The sequence below is a fragment of the Lepisosteus oculatus genome, chromosome 3 (assembly GCF_040954835.1).
Source record: "Lepisosteus oculatus isolate fLepOcu1 chromosome 3, fLepOcu1.hap2, whole genome shotgun sequence".
NCBI classification, from domain to species: Eukaryota; Metazoa; Chordata; class Actinopteri; order Semionotiformes; family Lepisosteidae; genus Lepisosteus; species Lepisosteus oculatus.
The window spans coordinates 69,460,732-69,477,299 of record NC_090698.1 but is presented as its reverse complement, the minus strand read 5'-3'; the positions used below and the strand labels follow the sequence as shown (position 1 = coordinate 69,477,299).

General features: G+C 47.9%; 2 protein-coding genes across 3 annotated transcripts; one reads left to right on the top strand and one right to left on the bottom strand.

The window, feature by feature from the left end:
• Positions 1-735: 735 nt before the first annotated feature.
• Positions 736-9,973, bottom strand: wdr54 (WD repeat domain 54). Of its 2 annotated transcripts, XM_069187475.1 has the most exons (11): positions 9,729-9,973; positions 7,798-8,069; positions 7,131-7,397; positions 5,906-5,968; positions 5,717-5,783; positions 5,533-5,589; positions 4,467-4,594; positions 4,153-4,253; positions 2,437-2,599; positions 2,159-2,233; positions 736-2,004 (listed from the first exon to the last, which is right to left on the bottom strand). In XM_069187475.1, the coding sequence occupies exons 3-11, from the start codon at positions 7,353-7,355 to the stop codon at positions 1,873-1,875; spliced, it is 1,011 nt and encodes a 336-aa protein (XP_069043576.1). In that variant the 5' UTR covers positions 7,356-7,397; positions 7,798-8,069; positions 9,729-9,973; the 3' UTR covers positions 736-1,872. The 2 variants fall into 2 exon arrangements, with proteins under 2 accessions (XP_069043576.1, XP_069043575.1); XM_069187474.1 differs by lacking the exon at positions 7,798-8,069 and having other exon boundaries at positions 9,729-9,972.
• LOC107079206 (uncharacterized protein C2orf81 homolog) lies at positions 9,948-16,409 on the top strand. Its single transcript, XM_015361680.2, has 4 exons — positions 9,948-10,139; positions 12,842-13,098; positions 13,828-14,037; positions 15,178-16,409. Exons 2-4 carry the CDS (start codon positions 12,862-12,864, stop codon positions 16,138-16,140), a joined length of 1,410 nt encoding a protein of 469 aa, XP_015217166.2. The 5' UTR covers positions 9,948-10,139; positions 12,842-12,861; the 3' UTR covers positions 16,141-16,409.
• The last annotated feature ends 159 nt before the right edge of the window (positions 16,410-16,568 follow it).

The following is a 16,568-nucleotide window of genomic DNA, read 5'->3' as shown; positions in this document are numbered from 1 at the left end:
CATAGTGGAAGATGCATGTACAGTATGTACCAAGATGGCAGGGCTGAGCTAGACAGAAGAGCGCATAAGTCCGGGAACAGAGGACCAGGCTCGTACTGAGCAGGGCTGCACAGCAGTGAGGTCTTCTGCTTCTCGCTAATTCTCTTTCACAGTTCTCTCCAGTTCTTCAATTAAGAGAAGAAACGGAAGAAGAAATGTGTCAACAGGAAAAGACACAAGCAGTCTACTGGGAGGGCAGCAGCTGTGAAGAGCGAGAGACTGCCACCTGGTGGACCAGGACTGAAGTACTGTGTAGTCAGAGCAGTTCTGCTGCTACTAGTCTTGTTTCTCTTATACTGTAGCTGAACCCCTGCGCATATACAGTACACACTCAAACCTGACCCCAGTTAGTGGTCACCATCCATAAATCCATTACTAACCTCTTTATTCAGTACAGTACAGTTGCCTATTCCCGCAAGCAACCGGCACAGGGTGTGTACCTCGCTGGAGTGAGTGCAAAAGCCTCGACGAGTCGCTTAAACACGCTGGCTAAAGCCTTCTTGTTTTTTAAGTGTTTATTACAGTGATTTTCACAACTACATGGTGTTAACAGAAAACGATCAGGTAAGACTGGCTTGGCTTGGGCTGCTATTTTTTGCACTAAAGTAATTCCTGATTTTTTTTTTCTCCGTATAATACAAAGAAACCTAGAAGCCTAGCAGACTGAAAAATAAAATCCAATAATTTTTTAGAAGATTCCAGAAACCCAATTTCCACTCTTTAATACACAGATTTACACTGGTACTGCAGACATTAAGTGGACGTAAATGGTCATTCTAAGAACAAAAACCCCCGTGACTACATTGGCAGAATGTGCTGATTTTGTCATTAAAACACACAACTGGAAATCACATTGTGCTGTTTGAAACTATTGACTGTTTACAGAATCCAGATTTTTCTCTGGAAAACAATGCCAGTGATCTAGACATATCAGGGTGAGAAGATGGCTACAGTAATTTCGGATCTAGCTGCTGCTCCAATCTGGCTGTTACAAATGACCTCTGAGGCTCTACTCCTGTAAGCATGACCCACGCGTGTACCGCAGCACAGGCGTGATCAGCATGACCCACGTGTGAACCGCAGCACAGGCGTGATCAGCCTGACCCACGCGTGTACCGCAGCAAAGGCGTGATCAGCAGCACATTGTTTCAGAAGCAGCTGGCTTGGACGAGAGTGTATAAGACACGTTCACAAACGTGTTCACGCCTATACAGACCTTTACAAAAATAACACCAGGACTTCAGCAAGGACAGCATCGGCATACAGTCTCCTCACAGTCCAGCAGCATTCTGCACAGGGCTCTGCTAATCTCTCCTCCACAGGCGCTCTGCGTACCTGCTCGGGGCTCAAGGTTACTGGTGGGTTTCTATTAAAGGGCTTTTGATGTCTGCTCCATTTTGAATTCTTTGATTTAGTCATTAATCCAAGCTGAACATGCCTCCCTTTTTCTTTCTATGGAGGTGTAGTGTACTTTATTACAGTATATTAACAATTCATCGCACTGCCAAGATGAAACATGCCAAAGAGTTTTCATGTAGCTTTTCTGTCCGTTTTCTTTTTTTTTGATTGAGTTTAAATCCCCCAGGTGAAAAAAAAAACCTTGCCCAGGGTGGTACCGTGCTGGGAGGAAATTTGAAACTCTCCGGCGTGTTTCACTTTTCTTTGGTCACTTTGGGGCGAGTCGCCCACTGTTGCCGTTTATGGGAATGACTTCACTGCTCGGTGCAGGTTGTGTCACCGAACAGCCACGCGCAGAGCCACCTGGGCAGAGAACCACACAAACAGTGCCTGCCTTGCTCTGCTCAGACAAGGACGAGCGGCCTCGGCACAGTCCTACACCAGCATGTAGCGGATGATCTCGCTCAGGTCATATCCTGTCACGGCAAAGGCATTCCCCTCGCTGTCACAGAACTTGGCGCCGCAGATCTGGACATCTGTGACGCACTCAGTGTGCCGATGCTCGATCTGGGAGGGACAGGGAAAGAGAAACGACGAACGGATCAATGGACTGACAGCAGTGGTTGAGCCGATGCTAAATCTGGCAGAGCAGGAGGCTGCTCTGGGCTCATCACAGTGCTGCGTACACCCGAGCCCACGAGGGCTGGGAGTTTGTCGTTACCTCAATCCTGTTGGTCTCTGGGGTCCGGCTCAGCTTCCAGATCCGCACCAAAGAGTCCTCTGCGCCCGACAGCAGCTGTGTGCGGACCGGCAGACAGGTGTTATCACAGTAGCCAGCACGGGCTGGAAGAGCACTGCAGGTTAAGCACACCTGATCAAAATCTAAACTGTTGTACATTGTGTCTCATTTCCACCTCGTCAACACCTGAACTGCTAGCTTTTTCAGCAGCAGCAACAACAAAGATGACTCTTAGGAACCTCAGCTAGCGTGAGACTCACTGTGCCGGTGTCCGGCGCCACGTCCAAGGCGTAAATCCAGCGAGCGTGGGCGTTGACTTCGGCGTACACGGAGCCCGACGCCCCATCGTACAGCCGGATCTGGCCACTGCCATACCCTGCCACCACCACCCCGCACCACAGCTTCACCGACGAACAGCTGCACCTGCAGGCCGCCGGGGGGCGACAGAGAGGCAGGGTCTCAGTGTAAGAGAGGGGAAAGACGCTGTAAAACCCACGCCAGCGCACGAACGCCGGGAAAGACAGAGGGAGCACGAGCGTTGGCGACCACAAAAGACGAAGCATGCAAGAGACCAACAGTATGAGAGAGACATATGAGAGGAACAGGTGGAGCAGATGCTCATTTGTTATTACATCTCTTCAGACTCTTCCCCCACAATCGATGTCTCCTGCAGAGTGACAAACAGAGCCCGCTTTACCAAAATTATATTCCTCATTTACGAGACAAAACATGTCCTTACGTCTCTCACAAAGCACCATGAAGAAGGCTCCACGGACGAAACGTTGTCTCTTTTCTTTTCCATTCAGCATGGAATAAACCTTTTCCTGTTCCTCAGTCTCTGATGCTGTTTTCTCACCACATACCTGCTTCACCTCTCTGCTGCTTTCTCATTATTCTCCTCTTCCTTCTGCTCGTCAATATACACAGAGCATCCAAAGATGCTCTATTCATGTATTAAAACAAATGAAGTGCACATATTTTTTTATATTGAATAAAAGTTCTTGGTTAATTGACAATCCATGACTGACCATAATATACACAAGTGACTTTGCTGAACAAACCATCTCATCAGTGAGAGAGCAGACTGGGCACAGGTGACTTAACCTGCTCAGCGTCGCGTCTGCTGTAAGTCAAGAAAGAAGTACACAGAATAAGCCTTGTTCATTCAGAGAACAATGTCTTAGTGCCGTCAGTATGTTGGAGGCTGGATTAAGTTAGCACATAAGTGATCACTCTGGGGTGTTCCCAGACAGCATTTGTTTTTACCTGGTATACATTATTGGACAGTCTGTCAGGGACAGGCCATGGTCTAGAAGACCACTTAGTCATCATCATCATCACAAAATAATGTCTTTTATTTATAAAGAACCTTTTCAAACCCAAGGACGCTGTAAACAAGAGCATACAGTTTTATACATAATAGAATGTAGGATAGGATTTAAACAGAGAGAATTTGTCTCTCGTGGGGTCTTAGAAAGGGCGTTCCACAACAACAGACCAGTGACAGAAATGACACAGTCACCATAAGTCTGAGAGTTAGTCCTAGAAGCTAGTCCTAGTGATGATTCCTGTCTAAAATCGAAAAGTCATAACCTAGCTGTGAAGGTCTTGGCAGGCGTGCTCAAGCTGATCATTGGGAACTCCACTGCTGCCCCCCTGTGGACGCATCCTGACATGACAACATTCCTGCAGGACAGTGTTTTCACTGGCGCTGCTGGAGTCACAAGTTTTTCATGCCACACCAGAACGACAGCGACGGCTGTGCCATGGAAGCTGTACTTGTACAGACTTCCACTTAATTGATTTACATGTGGAATGAGCTGGGCTGGTGTGTGGCCTGGAACAGCAGGAGCGAGACGGAATACCACAAGAATACCTCTGCCACCTGACAGCCGGTTTCCTGATAATAGCTTTGTGCACTTAGAGGCGACTGGTCGCTATTCTAACCCTGGCCCTCCCTCGCTCCCCAGTCTCACCCGTAAGCAGGGATCTTGTTGACCAGACTGAAGTCCTCCCCTGACTTCCACACGCAGAGGAGCCCCGAGTCGTCCGCCGTGACCAGGTCAGCCACACCGTCCTGACAGGGCAAAGGGGTTCGGAAAGAAAGGGGCATTGTGGGTCAAGAGGGTGATAGATCAGTACAGAAGAAAGAAAGAACGTCAGAGACACAAGTACAGGAGCCAAAATCAACTGGACAGATCCAACTGGATGTTTGATTACCAAACCTTTGTCAGCAATGAGGGCACCCAGTGCATTAAACAACTTTTCCAAGGGTGAAGTGTTTCTGTACCTCGTTTCTGGACGACTCTGAGGCGATGTCAGTGATTGGTTCCCTGTGCTCCTCTAGCACTTCTGACAGTGTGATATTGCTCCCTTTACTGGGCACGTCAAACACCAACACTGAGCCACAGGAAGTACCTGGAGTGAGAGACAGGAAGAGGACGAGCAGGACAGAGGGCACGTCAACAAGTCAGCGAAAGAGAAAGAGAGTGAGGCAGAGTGAGAGCGAGGCAGTGTGAGACAAACATGGTGAGCTGGTGTGTGTCGGAGTTAGTGTGAGAGAATGAACGTGAGGTGGCAGGCGTTAGTCCGAGAGAAGTGGTGCCTGTGTGAAAGAAATGAGACTGAGAGGAAAAAGTCAGATGATGTGAGTGAGCCAGTGACAGAGTGATGTGAGTGTGAGAGAATGAGTTTTAGTTTGTGTGAGTGTGAATCAGTATAAGAGTGTGAGTATATAGGATGTGAGTGTGAGATAACGAGAGTGAGGTCAATGTGAGGGAGAGAGTGAGATGGTGTGAGTGTGGTATGCTTTCGTTTTCATGTTGGTGCATTAAGAATAAATATACTAAAATACTTATGTGAGTGTATGTCTGAGCCCCAGAACCGAACCCCCCTCTTTTTAATTAATCCTAATGGAGGAAATTGATTAATTGCTCTTGATTCTCTATACAGTGTGTATAACGAGTGCGGTCAGTGTGAAGGAGAGAGTGAGATGGTGTGAGTGTGATCTGGTGTGAGATAACGAGAGTGAGGTCAGTGTGAGGGAGAGAGTGAGATGGTGTGAGTGTGATCTAGTGTGAGATTACGAGAGTGTGGTCAGTGTGAGGGAGAGAGTGAGATGGTGTGAGTGTGATCTGGTGTGAGATAACGAGAGTGTGGTCAGTGTGAGGGAGAGAGTGAGGTGGTGTAGTGTAAGCTGGTGTGAAGGAATGAGAATGAGTGTGAATGAGGTAGTCAAAGTGTGACAGTGGTGATCACTCCATTTTATACACTGAAAGGAGCGAAGGACATGCCTGTGCTTTTACCTGTGAACTCTGGCAGTTACTGCTGCTTGCCAGAGAAGCTACTGTACTCACCCACACAGATGTAGTTTCCCCGAGCTGCTGCAATCCCCCGAGCAAACACAGCCTGAGCTGTAAGAGACAGGGCCCGGAGCATTTACACACATACCACAGTGGTGCACTGATCTTTTCACTCTCTCTCGGTCTGTCTGTGCCATGTTCTGCTTCTTATCTAAGTGCCCCTGATTTTCGGCCTTACCTGTTGGTGTTTCTGGGATATCCAGGGCATGCCAATACACCATAATGGACCCATCTGATTCATACATCTGAAACACAGACCAGACACATGCATAAACACTGTAGCAGCGGCGGTAGTACCAGCGAACAGGTCACAGAAGTGGTTCACACAGTGGCCGAGCTCAGTGCAGGTCAGAAGCCGCCAACCCACCTGGATTCCCTTCTGTGAGGTGAGGACCAGCAGCACCCGCGAAGGCAGAACACACCAGGACGCCTGCACAGACACACAGTTCACTCAGAGACCTCAAAAGTGCAGAATCCCTTTTAATCGCCCTTTTAATCAGGTAAAAATGATTCATTTAAGAAAAATGTCTATTAGGAAACACTGCAAAACGTCTCCAGGAAAGCTGTTGACTCTGACTGCGTCTGTTAAGAAGATGAACTCATCAAGAGCTGGAACAGAAAGGAGAAAGCTCGGGGGTTCTCCATGACATCACTGGTTTTTCATCTGAACTGTGAGAAAGTGCCCGGCTCCCTAATGTCTCTGAGATACGAGACGGGACTCACCAGTGACAGACAAACCTTTAAATACTCCTGCACGGCCAGACGCATCCCTGCTTCGAAGACGAGAGCAGGGGTCTGGTTATTTGTGGGTTAATACTTTCTGAATATTCTTCTGTGTGGCTGTGCACCAGGGGTAGCAAACTGTAGTTTGGTGAGAAGCGGTTTTTGTCCAGTAATGTAAACAGGCTAAATATTAGAAACTAGCAGCTCAGGAAGGAGCACTCAATGAGAGTCCGCAGGAGCCCTGAAAGAGTACAGTCAAGCCCTGGTGTACACTGGAGATATGCTCTAGAAACATGCACTGTATAGAGAATCAAGAGCAATTAATCAATTTCCTCCATTAGGATTAATTAAAAAGAGGGGGGTTCGGTTCTGGGACTCAGACATACACTCACATAAGTATTTTAGTACATTTATTCTTAATGCACCAACATGAAAACGAAAGCATAAATGAATTCAAGCAGTAGAAAAATAAAAAAGCATTTACACTTTTCATCGTTGCTCCATGCAAAATCGCAAAATAATTTAATCCAGTGATAAAGCCACTAATATACCTGTCATTACAGTTCTACACCACAAACGAGTGCTGACAGGTCTGCTAGTGCACTGTCCATGTCTAAGTGTGCAGTATGAACACAGTCAGGTGGTGTTTGTGCCTGGTGGACTGGAGTATGAGATCACTGGGTCTGCAGTACGAGGTACAGTCGTGCCATGAGTTTGGCGTCCGCTGCCTCACGCCCCGATTGTCAGAGCAGCAGGCAAGGAAAATCCCACCCTGGTACAGCGGATTGGAGAAGGAACAGATGGTGGGACGCGGCTTGGTGTCTGGAGGCGGGAGCCACCAGGGGGCGCCTGCGGGCCCTTTCACGCACCTGGATGATGAGCGAGGAGCTGGCGGCGATGCTGCCCTCCTTGGACTGCAGCTGGCGGTGGGAGAAGTTGAGGCCGTCGCCCGAGGCGCTCACCATGTTGACCACGTTGCCGTGCACCACGGTGAAGTAGGTGAGGCTCCGCTCGGCGATGGGCAGCACGCTCAGGTTGTTGTAGAGCGCCGAGGCGCTGCTCTTGATCTGGATGCTCTTCTCCTTGTGGTACATGGCGAAGGCCCCCGGGGGGCAGAGGCAGGGCACCACTGTGAACTGGAAGGCAGGCTAATCAGAACCGCGTCAGGAACTAGGAGCTCAGTGGCAGTCTGCAGGAGCCCTTAAGGAGTGCAGTCAAGCTCTGGTATACACTGGAGATATGCTCCAGAAGCATGCAGATAATGAATCCATCTGCTCCATTAGAACTCATTTAAAAGTAGAGCGTTAGGTTCTGGGACTTGCCTATGTGTCAGAGTCTCCACGCAACCACGCACTCTTCCAACACGCTCTTTCACCGCCATTACCCTGTTATCCAACAGCCTTTCCCCCCTGTTCTCTACTCTACCCTTTCCAGCACACCTCTTCACGCTCACTGTCGGGCTCTACCTCTCTCGCCGCCTCATTGTCTCGCCACTTTGGATGATGGATTTTGCTTTCCCACCGACTACGGACCTACCTCACGGATCGGGCTTGGTAATCCCACTCGACTCTTTGGTTTACCGATCTCTGCCCTCCTCCTGACCACGGAACTGCCTTACTGTGAACCCACTGGAGCTCAGCAGGTGTGAGCCTGGTCAGTACCTGGATGGGAGACCTCCTGGGAAAAACTAAGGTTGCTGCTGGAAGAGGTGTTAGTGGGGCCAGCAGGGGGCGCTCACCCTGCGGTCTGTGTGGGTCCTAATGCCCCAGTATAGTGATGGGGACACTATACTGTAAACAGGCGCCGTCCTGCGGATGAGAGGTAAAACCGAGTTCCTGACTCTCTGTGGTCATTAAAAATCCCAGGGTGTTTCTCGAAAAGAGTAGGGGTGTAACCCCGGCGTCCTGGCCAAATTTCCCATTGGTCCTTACTAATCATGGCCTCCTAATAATCCCCCTCTCTGAACTGGCTTCATTACTCTGCTCTCCTCCCCACTGATAGCTGGTGTGTGGGGAGCGTTCTGGTGCACTATGGCTGCCGTCGCATCATCCAGGTGGGGCTGCACACTGGTGGTGATGGAGGGGATCCCCATTACGTGTAAAGCACTTTGAGTGGAGTGTCCAGAAAAGCGCTATATAAATGTAAGCAATTATTATTATTATTATTATTATTATGATTTGGACTTCGGTTACTGGACACTCTCTCACTCCCTCGCCCGTGCACCTCAACCCCGCACAGGGTCTGAATCTGCCACCTACTGGTCCCTGACACGAAGAACTATTTTAGTACATTTCTTCTTAATCCCCTACCAGTGCCCAGAATGACAGGGGGAATCTTCTCGTGCAGTATTGGAATCCAAAGTGATGTACAGAGGGGAACAGAGAGAAAATAAGACCACTGAAGAGCAGAGAGCTACTTTAGCCCTGAAAATGGATGCAGGTCCAATCATTTATATCACGATGCCGAAGGACAGGACAGTCCCGGCTTTGCCGGGGGCTCTGGACGGCTTTCTGCGGACCCCGTTAAAGTTTCTCAGCGAGCCCTGCCCCCCTGCGAGTCTGGACTGCAGGTGCGAGTGCACTGCTATCTCACATTAAACCAGTTCCACGGGTCCCCACGACAGGGACTTCTCCAACATTCAACTAACTTATCAACATATGTTGGCTGCTTATTTACGGATGTCTATTCTCTGCCTATGAAAGAGAGAATAAATGGATAGTGCAATGAACAGCTGCTCCTACTGTTCAGTTGTGCCTTCTCTCTTTCATGTGTTTTATCTTCTGCGTTAGGATTACTGACACCAGGACCTCCCTAGAAAGCCGGCCATTGAATTTGAATATTTCACCACAATCGTGCCGCAATAATCTCTGTCCAGCACTTATATTCACTAGAGAGAGCTCACTTGGACGCGTCAGGACCGGTATCAGCTGTACGATGAGGATGTCCGGGGTTATCTGATCTGATGTCTGTCTATGTGGGCATCACAGTGTGGTGCCGGTCTTGAGTCCTGCACTCAATTCCAGCCTGGGACGCCCGTCTGTGAGGGGCTCGCATGGTTTCCCTGCACTCAAAGAGTTTCCTCCCACCTCCCAGTGACACGCAGGCTAGGTCAACTGGTGTCCCTGAAGTGGGTGTCCAGCCAGGGTGAAGCCCAGCTTTGCAATCCTATACTTAGGAGTCCAGTTCGGTGCAGTCCTTAACAAGATCGTATTGCTTAGAGTTAATGGGTGGGGGTCTGTAGAAACTGATTATAAAGACTGATTAGTCTGGAGCCGAATGGACTGAAACAGACAGAAACTGCAGGGAGTTTAATAATACACACAAGCTGAAATTGTAAACACGTATAATGCATAATACAATTTAGCAAATAACATGGATGACAGCATGTATAAAAATACAATCAATTAATGTGTTAGAATACTATAGAAATAAAGATCTCGCCACAATCCTTTAATTAACCGGCTTACCCTGATGTCAGCTTAGTCTTTCAGGTCCTGTAGGCAGGATATCACCACGGTATGACAAAACTGTCGTGCTCAGCGGCAATTCTGTCTTTGACGACGGATAATGAAATAAAAAATATCTCCCGATCCTTTCCTTTGCTCTCCGCTGCCCGTTGGCTTAATAAAACATCTTCTGTTACACCGCCCCCTCGTCAGATCGCATCGACCGCAGCCATAGTGACAGGTCAGTTTTCGCCGACGTCACCGAGAGCTGTGTAGGAGAGGAGGACAAGGTGTGTTCAACGTCATCTCTCGTCACCACCGGCCGCGCGTTTGCGGTTGCTAAGCAACTAGGCGGCTTCTCCCAAATAGAGAAACCCAGTGGAGGAGCTGTGATAAAAAAAAACAATCCAAAACAACGTCTTTGCCTTAAAGGTGAGTTGTGTATTCCCGTGTTTTTCATTGGAAAACATGTTTTCTGCGGTGTTGCTGGACGATGAGAGCTATTGCTATTCGATCTATTTAACAACACACGGAAGGTTACTCGGGAGGTGATATAGCATCAGATGCAGGCGTGTGTGATCTTCAACTTGTCATAAAGAGTCTTCCTTTTTAAAATAAAAAAAAACTCGAATTACTCAAGGTAGCCTCCCCCCGTGGTGAGCATCGTCACGCGTTTTTATTTTTCTGTAATGGCAATTCCTTACACGTGTATGGAGCGCTTTTCCACTAAAAACTCCTTCCAGGTAACGGGAACTCCCCTCCTCCACCACCATCAGCACCTTAGTTAGGAGGTCTCCTATCCAGGTACTGGCCAGGCTCTCGCCTGCTGAGCTTCAGTGGCAGGTGATATTGCTGCTGGGAGATGGTTAATGGTCACTGTTTTGTGGTAGTAACTTATCTATTTTCATAAATGTAAAGCAAAACTTCACACCACATTCTAAGTGGGCATGCACAACGTCCTAATGGGATAACTACTTTCCCTTTTCGTCATTTTAAGCCTAACCTCCCAGAACTGTTTTTATTCAACACTACAGTTTTACGCAAAGGTCTGGGCCCACCTGGCCAAATTGATTGTTTTGTTGGCCAAAATGACATGTTTTGTTGATTCTCTAAGTGAAAAGAAGTTAACACAACCTCTGCTGCGTAAAAACCTAAACTTGACATATTTCTGCAAATACTAATGCACAGTTAGTATTTATTTGCTAAATTTAACAGATTTAAATGTAATAAAACAGTAAATGTGGCATGTGCAAAAGTTGATCCTCTAGTGTTATTTTGTTGTAAGGTCTCAGAACTTAATTGACTCGTTAGGCCTTAATCTAAGTCGGTGATGACAATTCCAGAGTTTAATAAATTAATAAATTCTCTGACACGTCGAACCTCTCAGCTGAGTGTCGACTGAGGATCAGAAAATGAAGATAATTGACCCTTACAAAGCCGGGGAAGGCTATAAAAAGATATCTAAACACTTCCTGCTTGAAATGTCCACTGTTGGAAATGTCATTTAGAAATGTCAGTTAAGGGGAACTGTTGAAGTCAAGACAAGATCTGGAAAACCAAGAAAAATCTCCGATAGAACTGCTTGTAGACTGGTCAGGAATGCAAAACAAAACCCCCATATCACTGCAAAGGACCTGCAGGAAGGTTTAGCTGGCATGGGAGTAGTGGTGCACCGGTCTACTGTGCAGTGTTGCTTGCACAAACATGATCTGCGTGGAAGAGTGATCAGAAGGAACGTCTGAAGTATGTAACAACACTTAGATAAGCCAGAAGTGTTTTGGAACCAAGTGCTGTGGTTTGATGAAGTAAAAATTGAACTCTTTGGCTATAATCACCAAAGGTACGTTTGGAGAAAGAAAGGAGAAGCATTTGAAGAAAAGAACACCTTGCCAACTGTTAAGCATGGGGGTGGATCTGTTATGCTTTGGGGTTGTGTGGCAGCCAGTGGCACAGGAAGTATTGTGCGGGTAGAGGGAAGAATGGATTCTACTTAGTATCAACAAATCCTGGAAGCTAATGTCCGAGAGTCAGTGACGAAACTGAAGCTGAAAGAAGTTAGATTTTACTTATTCAAGAAACGAAAGATTAAGGTTTTGGAATGGCCTTCACAGCCCCCAGACTTGAATATTATTGAAAATCTGTAGGTAGATCTCAAACATGCAGCGCATGCAAGGCGACCTAAGAATATTTCTGGACTAGAGGCATTCTGCAAGGAAGAGTGGGGAAAAATTCCTAAAGCAAGAATAGAAAGACTGTTAGCTGACTACAAGAAACATTTGGAGGCTGTGATTTCCGCCAAAGGGGGTGTTACTAAGTACTGACTGACAGGGTGCCCAAACTTTTGCACATGCCACTTTTACTGTTTTATTTTTTCCAATCTGTTAAATTCAGCAAATAAATAGTACCTGTGCATTAAAATGTGCAGAAATATGTCAGATTTATGTTTGTTCGCTGTAGAGGTTGTGTTAACTTCTTTTCACTTAGAAACTCAACAAAACATGTAATTTGGCCAGGGGTGCCCAAACGTTTGCATACAACTGTATATTTCAGTATTATTAAATAATAGAAAAAGTCCATGCCACAGTCCTGTTCCAAAATTCCCATAGTGCCATTTGTCCAGATCATTAGAAGATGGTACATATTCTCATTTAAATGGTGTCAGCTCATGATTCTGATTTCTTCAACAGTGGACCAAGAACCAGAGGACATAAGTGAAAACTACATGAAAATGCATTTAAAACTGAGAACAGGAGGCATGTTTTTAACCCAGAGGATTGTGGGAGCCTGGGACAAGCTGCTCAGCCATGTTGTTGAAGCTGATATTTTCTAAAATTTTATTTTTAAGTCAAGAAAGTGCTGGATGAGTTCCTTGGTTCAATCAGCAATTAGCTGCTAATTCCTGAACAGGGTTAGAGGCCGAATGGGCCGTCATTTGCAACCTTTCCTGTGTCCATTCGTTTGTGTTCCATAAGCTCATTCAGCTATGTAGTGCATGAGAGGTAAAGGAAATGGGGATGCTGGGTATTAAGGCAGGCGTTTCTCGATCAAAGAAATGGGATGGCTTGCTGGCCAGCAGCGCCGGTGTGTGTTTCTCCCATCTATACTGTGGATCGCTCTCTCCCCCTGTCACACAGCTGGCCCGCGCCCCACCAGCATGTCTCGCTCCCTGTCCAAGTCCCGAGCCGAGAAGTCCCGTGCCCCCTCGGTGCCCGCGGCGCCCCCCGCCCCCAGCGCCTCTGCGCCCGCGGACATCGTTCCCGGGCGGCTGGCCGAGTCCGACTGGGTCTCCATGGTGGCGCGGGAGGAGGGCGAGGAGGTGGTGGTGGACGTCGTGGAGGGGCTGATGGCCCGGGTGATGGAGGAGTGCTACAGAGTGTACCTGCAGAGACAGGTGAGCCGTGCGGCCGCTGGGCAAGGAAGATTCCTGGGGGGCGGCCGATTCCTGGGGGGAACTCGAGCTCCAAGAGAACAAGGGCAATTCCCCGCTGAGGAACAGCTGTCAGGCTTCATCCAACACTGTTTTCAGTCTGCTCGTCAGGGCGGAATTAACCTCGTTATCCGTGATCATAAGGTTCTCATATCCTGTTTTGCTCGTTCTGACACGTTTTTCGGGATTGTTGGTTTTGCTTAGGGGTGGTCCCACGACACTGGCGAAAGCTTTGCAGTTACAAAACGTTCGAAATCTATGTGGAACACACAGCGCGTGCCCAATGAACTCTGGATGCAAAGCTTTTGAGACGCTCATTTTACCAGTAGAGAGTCCTTTGAAATAAAATTGGAAGGTATGTGGTGGCTGTCACCAGTCTCTTGATGACAGTTAAGGGTCACTGAACCAAATGAAGAGGTGGATTTCGTTGTAATTCCATATTAAACAAAACTACCAGTTCAATTCCAGTGCATGTAACAAAATAAACTTTTCTTTTAGTACTGTATGGAGGGTTTCGCATCTTACTAATTCTTTCACATGCTTACCCATTCATCCAGGATATATATACAGGCATGATCATGAACAAGTCACAGGTTTTTTTCCACGCTGAAAAGAGAAGAGAGAAAACCCACCGTTTGGGCTGTGAAGCCTTCTTCATGTTCCTGTACTGAACGGGCCGTCTCTCCCGCCCAGCTGGTGCCCTTCACGGTGTCCCAGGCGCGGGAGGCGCTGGTCCAGATGGTCGAGTGGCGGTTTCTCGTGCGGGATGAAGGCGAGGGGCCCGAGAGCGCCCCCTCCTGGGAGGAGGACCTGGAGCCCCTGCCCTGCGGCCCCGACTCCTGGGCGCAGGGCTGCGTGCCCGTCCTACACACAGGACTCACCCCGCGCCCCCCTCTCACACAGGTACCCCAGAGACTGAATAAGTGCAAGGCCTTCAGAACATGGGAGGAAAATCCCATTTTGTATTGGACTTCATTTCCAACGCACATATACTGTACGGCTAGTTTCTCTATCGGCTAGATAGATTCCGTTAAACGGTGAACAAAACTGTATACAGTATTCTACATGAGGCCTTACTAGTGTGTTTACAATTTTAACCAAACATCTCTTGATTTAAATTCTGCACTTCAAACTACATGTCCTTCAGTTTTGCTTTGCCTTTTCAGTTGCTTTCCCACTGTTCATTGTCTAGGGTCTAGACGATGCAAATGATGTGTCAACATGAACACAGAGGTCTTTTTCATATGTAAAGGTCTTCCAGCTCAGTAGCTCCTCTTTTGTATTTATAATTGTGTTTTATTACTTGCATGCAAAACTCTGCACTTCTCTACATGAGACTTCGGCTGCCTGGGCAGGTGTTTGCCCAGTCGTAAATTTTACTGCAAACTCTGATTTAGGTCTTGGTTTTGTAATATAATTGGCACTAAAACACACTAATTTTATTGGTTAAACCAGTTTTGACACAGTTTTGTGCTGTTGTAATAGTAGTTTTATTATAAAGCGGTTCTTGATGCAGGTTTTGACAAATGTGGTTGGTTAATGTATATACTGTAGACTGTAAAACAGTGAGAATGTTTAGAATGGGGCTTCTTCAACTCTGGTGTTGGAGAGCCTTAATCTAGTAGGTCTCACAGGTCAGTCTAATTTACTTCTATCCTAAGCATATTCTAAAGAATAAAAATTTGGAAGTTATTGACTAAGCAATTACTGGAATTTCTTCAAATAAAGAAATTCTGATCTTTGTGGAATAAAGGGCATTCATATGTGTGCCAAACGGTATCGAAATTAATTTAGCACGACCCACTTAAATAACCACGCCTACATTTTTCCAGGTCTTCAGAAATGAATGACTGTAATGGTTACTTGTAAAACCTGCTAGATGTGGTCTCCCTAGAACTACAGTTACAGGCTTGGTAAGAAGATACTTCAAAACGAACTCAACATGCAATAAGTCACAATGGGTTCAGAAATGGCTCATATTGCAATTCAGGAGATTTCGGTTTTTACTGTTTTTAGTGTAATCCCAAGCCTGTCTTTTCGCAGAGGGCAGTGGAAGCCACTGTTGGAGAGGCAGATTCCCCAGGCAGGCGCCAGCCCGAGACCAAACTGCAGCCCGAGGAGGAGGGGACCAGGAGGGAAACGGCCAATACGGAACATTTGTCCCAGAACAGGCTGGATGTTGACATCAGGGGTGAAAACGAGAAGAAAGGATCACAAGGCCCGAAGAAACCAAAACCTCATGGGCTGACCCCCGCCCCCCCTCCAAAGACAGAGAAAAGGAGAAAGCCGAGTTCCCATCGAGCAGCCGCGCCAACACCCCTGGCACAGCATCCCTCCAAGTCCCTGCCGTCACAGGGTGGCTCGACAGTGCAGCAGGAATCCCAGCCCAACCAGGCAAAGCAGGACAGGCCAGCCCCCAACGCGTGCCTCCCCCAGCCACTGAACGCCATCAGCGCAGTGGAGGGAGCCATGCAGAAGCTGAGCCTAGCTCGCCTGCCACAACATCGGATCTGCCCCGGGTTCGAGGTACTGGAGCCAGAAACCCTGCAGTGCAACTCTGGAAAGACAGGGGGTGCTCTTCTGCCAAGGCCCGTGCTGGAGAGACGACATAAACAGGATGGGGCTTCTCCTCCTCTTCCACGGGTCCGCATACCAAACAGAGATGCCCAGAAACTTCAGAGGAGCAACGTTCCCCTGCCAAGCACTTCCTCTCGAGTATCCGCTGACCGAGACGCCCGGGGGGATACCGGGCTTTTCCGGGCTCCCTTGCCCCTCGCCGCCAGCCTGCTGCTGGACTCCATGGAGCTCTCCCCCGGCGTGGCACTGAAGGATGCCCGGGGTATCCGCATGGGCCCCTGGAAGGAAGCCTTAGCACAGCCCCGGAGCAGCACAGCTCTGAAACCCATCAGAACGACTTTGTCTCCCCCTCTTATCTCCCTGGAGCAGCTGATCACAGGGCACCAGCCGCAGGTCACACCCCAGACGACACTGGCCGGGCAGACCTAGGGCCGGCCGCAGGGGCCCCTACAGTGCCTCAGGACAGCAGCTATGAAATCTATAGCTACGAAAGTGATCTTTCTGTACTCTCATGCACAGTGTAAAAGTGGAAATAAAACCAACATGCCTGTAAAATGTGCAGATGTGCTTTTGCGTGCGCTGACTAGGACAGGGATCTTGTCTAGGGTGCATCCCGCCTTGTGCCCACTCTCTGCCATTAAAAATGGATGTATGCCCCAGCAGTTTATTAAAATTCCAATATTATGCCAAACACCTGACATTTTGTTTTTGTGATTATTCCAGCATTAATTGTGCAATTAGTGTTATTATAGACTTTTAAGGATGGATCTCTTATGGACACTGATTACATATGGCTGTCTAGTCGGGATAAACTCATTCAAATGAATAGGAATTTCTGAAATTCAAAAGGTGTTACA

Excerpts from the sequence above, each read along its gene's own strand:
- wdr54 (XM_069187475.1), bottom strand. The coding sequence starts at position 7,355 with ATGTACCACAAGGAGAAGAGCATCCAGATCAAGAGCAGCGCCTCGGCG. Across the intron at positions 5,969-7,130 it reads GCTCCTCGCTCATCATCCAG|GCGTCCTGGTGTGTTCTGCC; the intron begins GTGCGTGAAAGG and ends GTGTCTGTGCAG. Across the intron at positions 4,595-5,532 it reads GGGAAACTACATCTGTGTGG|GTACTTCCTGTGGCTCAGTG; the intron begins GTGAGTACAGTA and ends CTCTCACTCCAG.
- LOC107079206 (XM_015361680.2), top strand. The coding sequence starts at position 12,862 with ATGTCTCGCTCCCTGTCCAAGTCCCGAGCCGAGAAGTCCCGTGCCCCC. Across the intron at positions 13,099-13,827 it reads GAGTGTACCTGCAGAGACAG|CTGGTGCCCTTCACGGTGTC; the intron begins GTGAGCCGTGCG and ends TCTCCCGCCCAG. Across the intron at positions 14,038-15,177 it reads CGCGCCCCCCTCTCACACAG|AGGGCAGTGGAAGCCACTGT; the intron begins GTACCCCAGAGA and ends GTCTTTTCGCAG.